Here is a 9,530-nt window from a genome sequence, read left to right as displayed (position 1 = left end):
ACACAAGGTGAGGTAGCCGCTGGTAGGTCTTACTAGGACGAAAGAACATCTGCCATTAAACTGACACCCGATTGGCTAGTCTTGGAAAGACACCGCCTGCCAGAGGCGGGGCTCCGTCCCGTAGCTCTCTTCGGAGATGGCGGCGATTTCAGGGCTCGGTGTTACCAGAAGAGGCCTCGCGTGGATAATCGCAGGGGTGCCACGCAGAGAACTTTGGTCTCGATTCAGGTAAAGCGGAAGGTTAGACGGTGGGTCATGTTCACAGAAAGTAAGAAGAGAAACTGAGGAGGACGAAGGGACGAATTGGAAAGGGAGTGTCGTGCTGTTAGGACGGGACCCGAGAAAATGCCATAGGGTTCTGAGTTCAGAAGCCTCAGCGCGGGTCTCCGCGAATGGTGAGGCCCATTGATTTCTCCTGTTGGCCTCCGTTTTCTCACTTTGTAACGGAAATACCACCCCCTTTCCCTGCCACTTCCCTCATTCATTTATTAAGCATATAGTTCTGATTTTGTGTTCCACGTACCGGGTGTGATGTTAGGAAACAAAGGACTCATTTGGAACGAGTAATTTAGAACATGAACGTAAACGTGTTCTGTAAACTAAACTCACTTGCGAGGTATATTTCTAAACAAGCACGATTCAGAGATAGAGTGCAACCTCATTTTGTTGGTCTGTTCATTCATTGATTTACTCAACGGATAGTTATTAAATGCCTACTCTGGCCCAGCATTTCCCTTAGGTAAGATAACAGGACTAGAAACAAAGTTTCTTGTCAGAGCTTAAGTACTCTGACATGAGCAAACAGGTCCTACAGAGAGGAGGTATTCGCCAAAAGTCACAAACAAGTTAACTGCAGAGCCGGATCTAGAACCCAGGTCTCTTCACTCCCCATTTACTGTTTTTTCCACGGCACCATGTGGACTCTTCTGAAGGTAAATCTATTTGACTCATAGTGTTAGGACAACAAAACTTTTGGGAACCTCAGGGAACAAGGTATGTACGTCATCTTAGGTTTCAAACAAGCACTCCTTCACTCCAGAAAGATATCTGTCGTCAGCTTACGTATTGATTAGTTTCCCTTCTTTTTTGGTTACTATTTGCTACTATCTCTTGAATCTTCTTAAAGTTGATTTCATTCACTCATTCAGCAAGTATTCATAGAGTGTCTTCGATATGCCAGGTGTCTAGGTGTTAGTGATACAGTTGTTAAGACAGACCAAATCTTTGTCCTCATAAAGCATATGTTCCCGTGGAGGAAAAAATGAACAAATGTAGAATATAATTCCAGAAAATGGTAAATTATGAAGACAAGTAGAGTAGTGTAAGAGATTACTAAGATGGAAGAAATAAATCACACTTCATTCTAATGAAATGTGACAGGAGTAGTTTGAGGAGAAAATGGAGGTGAAGAAGTAGAGACTTTAAGTGTAGACAACTCTTTTGAGAAGTTCTGTTGTAAAGGAAGCTGGAGGGGAACATGGAAACTAGGCGGATTTTTTTTTCTTTTAAAGATGGATGATTTTACAACATATTGTATACCCTGGGAGTATTCTTAGTAGGTAGGGAGAAATTGATAAAGAATTGATGCAGAAAGAGGGAGAAATTTCTGGAAGAATCTGAGTAGGCAAAGAGGACTAGCAAAGAAGTAAACCATATCTTGGTCAAACATCTTTAATTTTCAGTGCCTCCAGTTTCTATAGGGATGATCAATCTCAATCCAGTGCCACCTCCATGGAAGACAGGAGTCAGTTCATGAACAGGTATTTTATTAAGCACTGAAATAGTGTGTCAGGCAAATTCACTTATATAGGCCCATCTACTCAATAATGGATATTCAAGTAGTTTTTTTCAAAGGACCCCCAAGTCAATAAAACAGGTCTCTGTATTCAGGAGTTGATAATGTAGCGTGGTGGTTCTTAACTGGGGGCAATATTGCCCACTAGGGGACATTTGGCAATGATTTTTGGTTATGACTGGCAGACAGGTATGCTACTGGCATATTTATTGGTGGGTAGAGGACAGGGGTGCTGCTAAGCATCCTACAACGAACAGGACAGCTCCCCACAACAAGGAATTATCTGGTCAAAAATGTCAGTAATATTTGTACTTAGAAAGCCTGAATTAGTAAGAGAAGTAGAATGTCAATAATAAGGAAAATTCAGGTAGGATGCAATGTGCTCTGAGAGCAATATAAAGTATGATAGGAGATCAAAGAAACTTCGAGTTGTATTTGATTGGGGAAATCAAGTAAAGGTCCCTGGAAGAGAACAGTTTTGTCCTAGGACCTACAGGATGAGTAGGATTTCTATACATAGACATGAAAGACAGGCATTTCGGATAGGATATAACTTGAACTAACACATGATGTCATGAAAGTAGAAAACAGAATGTTTAGTGTGGGTAGGACCTAGAGTTTGTATAGGAGATTCGTGAGAGATGAAGTTAGAGAGGTAGATTGGGTTTGGATCTTGGAGGACTGGAAATCATAGAATGATTTACCTTCACCCATCTTTGGGAATTCTTAGATCATAAAATCTATAATTAGCTTTTAGTTTTTGTCTGTGCCAGGTCAGTTCAACTATAAGTTTCCAAGTGCAGGGACCTATCTTATTCTTCTCTCCACAGTGCCCAAAATAGTAAGTGTGAAAATTATTTGTTGATTTAGATTGGTGGGCAAGATTGGATCTGGTGTCAACTTGTCAACTTCATTAATGCAGTGAACCAAAGATTCACATATTTCTTTTTGATCATTCCAGGGAAGAGAAAAAGCCAGTGGTGGCTGAGACGTTAGAAGAAGTGAAAAAAGAACCTATTCTGGTGTGTCCACCCTTACGAAGCCGAACATACATACCACCTAAAGATCTCCAGAGTCGTTTGGAATCTTGTGTCAAAGAAATTTTTGGCTCATCTGCACCTAGCAATTGGCAGAATGTCTCCCTGGAAGATGGTCATCTGAAGTTCAGCTTTTTGTCACGTTTAGCTGATGATTTGGGCCATGCAGTGCCTAACTCCAGGCTTCACGAGATGTGCAGGGTCAGAGATGTTCTTGATTTCTATAATGTGCCTGTTCAAGATAGATGTAAATTTGATGAACTTATTGCCAGTAATCTGCCTCCCAATGTAAAAATCACTTGGGGTTACTGAGCAATTCAAAAAAGGAAATCATTTTTTCCCCTGAGCAAAGGGGCTGCTTATTATACCTTTTGATGCTTTGCCATGTAGAATACTATCAGAACTGTTCTCTAAAACCACTTTTTCTGTGGAAGAATGCATTATTTTTTTAAATATCATCATTAATTGACCAATTTTTTCACATATGCTCAAACTTCGTTTTTTTAATGGAATCAGGTCATTAATAATTAATGAAAATTTTCTTCTCCTGAGGACGCTGTAATTAACTTGTATTTAAGATATAAGACTACATGTTGAGATGTCTTTATTATTCACAGGAATAAAATAAGATGCAATAAAATGTCTTAATCCTGTTAGTACTCCTAAATCTAAGATAGTATTATATGTAGTATGTACACAAATAAGGAAACGTAGATTAGATTTTTATAAAAGAAACATAAACGTCTATGTAGTATATTATAGAAAGTTATTTCTTTCACTGTTTGCTTTATTGCACAAGTAGAAATAGTAGAAAATGATACTGCTCGTTCTGGATTAATCTCTTGGAATTGAAGTAGATTTCTTGAAGTGTGTTGTGTGTTTTAATTTTTTTAAGATGAAATTTGCTTTTCTGCCTTGCCATTTCCTTAATTTAAGTATTATGAGTGAAAAATAATTAGAATATGTGCCAACTATTCAGTGCTATGACTTTTTTAACAAGAGATATACCGTATTCTGTATCTAAATGAATATGCTCTTCAAAGGAGAGTATTTCAAACCTTTTATCTCTTCAGTAACTTAAAAAGTGGCCTTGAGTACTTAATGAGTATCCACTAGGGTGGTAAGTCTTTACAGACTATGGTGTACTTTATTTGTGGAAATTACTCAAATAGCAAGTTATCAGATAGTTTTGTGACAAAATGATTAAATGAGGAAGTGATTAAATTGGGATTTATTTTTATTAGACATGGTTAGAGAGTAATGAGACAGGGAGAAGGAATTTCTTATATTTTATCTTGACTCTACTGATAATTCTGAAAGGAAGGTGATAAGTTTTAAATGAAGGAAATTGCATTTATTCTCTTTCCCATGGTGACTCATTTGAAGAGGGCAAAAATCACACGGGTATATAAATTCTGGCTTGATTTGAAAAGTTAGTTACTGTACAGTTATGCCATGTAAATGTCATCAGCGGACAATCAGATTTTCAGTTACCTCTGCATTTAAGAACTTCAGAAGTGTCTGGAGTGTCAGTGTCAGGAGCCCTCGAGCTTTAACATTAGAGCTGTTAGTTCCCTTCTGCTTCTGTGGGAAAGGGGTTCAGCATGGAAATGGACACATTTGAATTTTACTTATAGGACTTGGTCATCTCATTTCCCACACAACTCTTCTGATCTGGAGACGCAGAAAAATGTGTAAAGGGAAAGATGAAAATAAGGGATTTTAAGGGCAGTGTGGGAAAACAGTTTCAACTGGACAACTCCAAAAGCATGCTTCACATAAGTGTGTTAAGGCAGAAGAAATTACTCCTTTGTAGCCTTTCTTGTCACGTAAACTCTCACTAATGCTTCGTTTATAACTATCTCAAGAGCCCCTGTGAATTAGTTGGGGAGAGGGAGGGAATTGATGGGAGATTTTTGTCTTGCCCAAATTCTAAAAGTAGAAATTTTACCCAAGAAAAAACACTTTGTTACCTGTTACTGTGACCACATTGTAATTCTCAGCTAATTTGAAACCCTTTGGTAGTAAGTCCAAGACCTTGACTTCCTTTGTAGAGGGAAAATATGCTCAAATGCTACCAACAGAGTTCAACTTGTTTATAATTAAAATCGATAAAATGTGTGAGTAAAATGTAAGCACTATTTTTAAGAGGGTGAGATTTAGTGAGCATAGAGAATGAAAAGAGGGAAGACAGGAGAGGACTGGATTCGAAAATTTTCAAAGTTAATAGGAAACTAAAGTGAGAAGAGGGGAGTAAGCTGTTTCTTCTCTTACGTTAGCTCAGTTAGACTATAAAAAACATATTTGAGGTTTTGACCATTAGGACAAGTCTAGGTAGAGTGTTATCCTTCCTTTACTGAAGATGGCAGAGATTATGTTATGTGACCTCCAAGGTTAGGATATAAAAAGGATATAGTCTAGTCTCTACTTGGGATAGACAGGTAGTCTCTACCTGTCTTGGGATGTTTGCCCTTGGCACACAGAGACCAGGCTGTGAGGAAGCCCAGATAAATAGCCTATACAGAAAGACCACACGGAGGACCACTTAGAGGAGAGATGATGCTCCCAGTTGTGAGCCAGCATCAACTCCCAGACGTGAAAAAATGACTTCCGGTGATTTTTGTAGTGGAATTTTCTAGAGAGTTCAGCTTTGTCAGTTGGGGCGGGGGAAGGTGCAGTTAAGCCGGTTATTGCCACCTTTGTATATCTTACGTAGATTTAAGTTGGAGTCAGGTGTGGATCCCATACAGATGCAAAGCCTTTCGCAAGGCACAGAGCCAGTACCTGGGCTGAAGTAAATAGAAACATTAAGACTGGTTTGCATACTAAATGTATAGGAAGCAAAACCATTAACAGTTGGTGGAAAGGAAGCCAAGGAAAGGAAGCAAAGGAAAGAAAGAAAAAAAGCTTTCAAAAAGACCCAAGCTAAATTAAACTTGTTAAATCAAATTATACCAGAGATTCAAACCTCAAAATAGAAGATTTGGTGCCACCATTACAATCCGTCTGTCCTGACAATTTTATTACCCTGACTTTTGATCTAGTTGAAATACCAGACATCATGGCACAGAGACAAACTGATCCCACTGAGCCCTGTTCTCATCCCCAACCCCAGAATATATGACCATAATGAGTAACTGTTACACACCTCTAAATTTCGGAGTTGTTTGTTATACAGCCACAGTAATTGGAACACCAGCCTCCTTTTGGGTGAATTAAAGTGTGTGTGTGTGTGTTTACTTTAGAGATTAAAATATGTATCAGGAATCCATGATTTTTCAGACCTGACCATAGGCAATTACAAAGGCTTTCTTTGGCAGGCTTCTGGGGGAAGGCTGCCCTCCCCACACCAAACTTGGGCCACACTCAAGGGGAAGGAACTTGCAGTCAAGATCTCAGGTTACTCTGGATTATCATGTTCCTCTCATACTTGCTGTCCTTGCTCAAGAGCCGTAATTTTTTTTTTATGTTAAATCATTTATTGATTACACATGACAATGGATGATACACAAGCTTCATTTCCATCTATAATATTATCTGGTACCATAATTTAATTTAGATATATTGCATAGAATGTGCCAAGAATCATTCGCAACCAAATAAACACCATGACTCTCTCTCCTCTTAATGATAAACTCAAGGTCACAACACAGTAACTGTCAATTCAATTACACCAAGGTTTATGAAGAGAGTGGCTTCTGAGCCCAAGCAGCTTGTAAATAAATTTCAAATGGAACTTGGCATCACCCTGAAGAAATTATAACTTCAAACTTTGGGGTAATTCACCCAGATGTCTTCATAGTAGACTAACTTTACACAGCACATGTAAAAAAAGACACATTTATTTAAAATCATGATCAGACTTCCAGTTAGCAATCAATAGCATAGGTACAAAAAAATTACATTAAAACCCTTTGTTAAAATGCTTTACACTTTCCACAGAACAGAAACTAAAATAACCTCTTTTACAATTAGTCACAAATACAGTCTTTGAGTTTTTTGCCCACACACAGGAGTATTGTCTAAAACATGTCTTCTTTGTAGTAGCTAGGCCCTGCCTCCACTGTGCTAGGTTAACCTGTGTTGTAACCTGTAGTTTCCCTGTCACTTCTCTGGCTCTCCTCTCTTGCTAAGCTTTGTTTCCTGGCAGTAATTAAAACCTGCCACTGCTATAATTACTGCTGCTCCTGGAATCTCCATAGCCACCTTGGTTTTGTTTGGCAAAGGATTGACCACCACCATAGTGGCTTTTGCCTCCAAAGTTGCTTCCTTTCATGGGTCCAAATTTGAAGATTGATTTTGTAATTGCCAAAATCACTGTAGCTTCCGCCACTTCCAAAATTGCTTCCATCATTACCAAATCCAGTATAGCCATCCCCACTGCCATCATATCCACCACCACGACGGCCACCAAGCCATCTCGGCCACTAAGTTTCCTCCCTGAAGAAAATTGTCATTCCCACCAAAACCACCACCATGGCCAATACCAAAGTTTCCGGAACCACTTCGACTACTTGGCTGGATGAAACCTTTCCTTAGATAGGGCTTTCCTTACTTCACAGTTGTGGCCATTCACAGTATGGTATTTCTGAATGACAATTTTGTCTACAGTCATGGTCATCGAAGGTTAAAAAAGTAAAGCCTCTCCTCTTGCTACTGCCTCAGTCAGTCATGATTTCAATAACTTCAATTTTCCCATGCTGTTCAAAATCGTCTCTTAAACTTCTTTTGGGGGTTCTGTCAAATCGGAGTTTCAATTTAGGCATAGGTCATTGCATGATTGCCACAATAAGTTGAGATCATTGTCCATTGGCAATTGATTCAACCTCCAGCCCCTCTCTCCTCCCTGGGGGTGGGACTGAAATTTACAACACTCATCTCTTGGTTGGGTTGGTCCCCTGGCAACCAGCCCCCATCCTTAGGTGCTTCTAAAAGTCATCTCATCACATAACAAAAGCTATCTTTATCCTTCTCAACATTTAGGGAATTCCAAGGGTTTAGGAGTTGTGAGCCAGGAAATGTGGACAAAGAACAAATATATATATATATTTCTTATAAATCACAATATCTCACCCCCATCACAATTTTTTAGGCAGTTAAGGGGAAGTAAAAAGAAAACCTTCCTGAGTCTTTTATTTCTTAAAAAAATCAGCCTAAAATAATCATGCTAAAGAGACACATTTTGGGGTGGCAAATTTTGCTCCCCTAAACTGAATCAATTTGATCTGTGGTTGTGCTCAGTCTGGGCTTTATCTGACTCAGTGCACTCCTGGTTTCTGTGGACAAAAAAAGGGCCACATGCTAAACCTGACAAGCTCAGGGGTGGCCAGTATGGAAGGCCCAGAGGGGGAGGGAGGGAGTGTGTGTGTGTGTGTGTGTGTGTGTGTGTGTGTGTGTGTGTGTGTTGGGGGAGGGGGAAACGGAAAACTTTTCACAATGAATTAGTGGCAGGGCTAGGCTCAGAACCCAGGGACAGTCCTAAATCTGATTATACTATGTTGAGATTTTTTTCCCCATAAGCTGTTAAACTCTATTCTCTAGAAATTTGAAAATTAATTTTGGTCTGTACACTAACCCTTTTTTTCGTATCAGCATTGAAAGGGAGTCACCGTTTCCCACTGATTGTGCTGCAGGTGGGTGGAGGCTCCATGAAATCCCTTAAGTACACCTGGTGACTCTGACCCATTAGAATAGTCTTCATTCCAGAATCACTTATTTTTGCTGCTTTTCTTCCCTCTCCTTTGAAGGAAACCAGAATATGTCACGCCCAAATATGCCTCTTTGACATAAAATGTATTAGCATTTAAAAAAACAGCAGATGCAGGAAGGCCTTCTGACCCCCCTTTTTCTTCCTGAAACTCCCAGATGGAAGATGTCTTCCTGGTACCAGAAGGAAAGTAATAGTCGTATTATCAAGGACAAGCAGTTGAGATCGAGAGAATTCTATATAAACAGACCTTGTTAAAATCTTATCTTCCTTTAGCCTCCCCACACAGCTTACTTTTCCACAATTGCCTTTCCTTGTTTAAGCTAATGTAAAAGCAAGTAGGATTTGCCATTTCTTTGGGTCTTCATTGCCTATGAGGGCTTCTGTGTCACATAAAACTTATGTAAATTTGCATGCTTCTCTCCTCCTAATCTGTCTTATGTGAGTAAATTCTCAAGACCAGTCAATATACAGAGAGAGAGAGAGAGAGAGAGAGAGAGAGAGAGGAGAGAGAGAGAGAGAGAGAGAGAGAGAGAAGACAGAGAGAAGACAGAGACAAAGACAGAGAGAGACAGATTTAAGAAATTGGCTCACAGGATTGTGGGGCGGGAAATCTGCAGGGCAGGCCAGAAGGCTAGAGATCTCGGGAAGTGTTGGTGTTGCAGTCTTGAGCCTGAAGGCAGGCTGGAGATAGAATTCCTACTTCCTTAGAGGACCGCCGTCTTTTATACACGTTTCACACTCGATATTGATGGTCCCTAAAGCCTCCTTTGTACAGTCAGCACTTTACTGCCCTGTGCTTCTGCCAACGTCTCCAGTCCTCATTTGCTACGTCCCTTAAGGGTCCATGGAGTGCCAATTCCCTGATGTCTTTTGTTCTGGGCGGCAGAGTGGAGGCCTGGTTCTGTGCCAATTTAACCTGCACCACATTTTGTCACCTGGGCACTGAAGCATTATGACTTGCCCACCCTTTCCTGGGCTTCTCTGGAGT

General features: G+C 40.0%; 1 protein-coding gene across 1 annotated transcript; it reads left to right on the top strand.

Annotated features, from left to right (window-relative positions):
• Positions 1-104: 104 nt before the first annotated feature.
• MRPL50 (mitochondrial ribosomal protein L50) lies at positions 105-3,699 on the top strand. The gene is made up of 2 exons (XM_033122082.1): positions 105-228; positions 2,757-3,699. Exons 1-2 carry the CDS (start codon positions 137-139, stop codon positions 3,142-3,144), a joined length of 480 nt encoding a protein of 159 aa, XP_032977973.1. The 5' UTR covers positions 105-136; the 3' UTR covers positions 3,145-3,699.
• Positions 3,700-9,530: the final 5,831 nt, after the last annotated feature.

This window comes from Rhinolophus ferrumequinum, chromosome 12, assembly GCF_004115265.2.
Source record: "Rhinolophus ferrumequinum isolate MPI-CBG mRhiFer1 chromosome 12, mRhiFer1_v1.p, whole genome shotgun sequence".
NCBI lineage: Eukaryota > Metazoa > Chordata > Mammalia > Chiroptera > Rhinolophidae > Rhinolophus > Rhinolophus ferrumequinum.
Note: the sequence above shows the minus strand (reverse complement) of the source record. Positions and strands in the feature narration are given on the sequence as shown.

Excerpts from the sequence above, each read along its gene's own strand:
- MRPL50 (XM_033122082.1), top strand. The coding sequence starts at position 137 with ATGGCGGCGATTTCAGGGCTCGGTGTTACCAGAAGAGGCCTCGCGTGG. Across the intron at positions 229-2,756 it reads GAACTTTGGTCTCGATTCAG|GGAAGAGAAAAAGCCAGTGG; the intron begins GTAAAGCGGAAG and ends TGATCATTCCAG.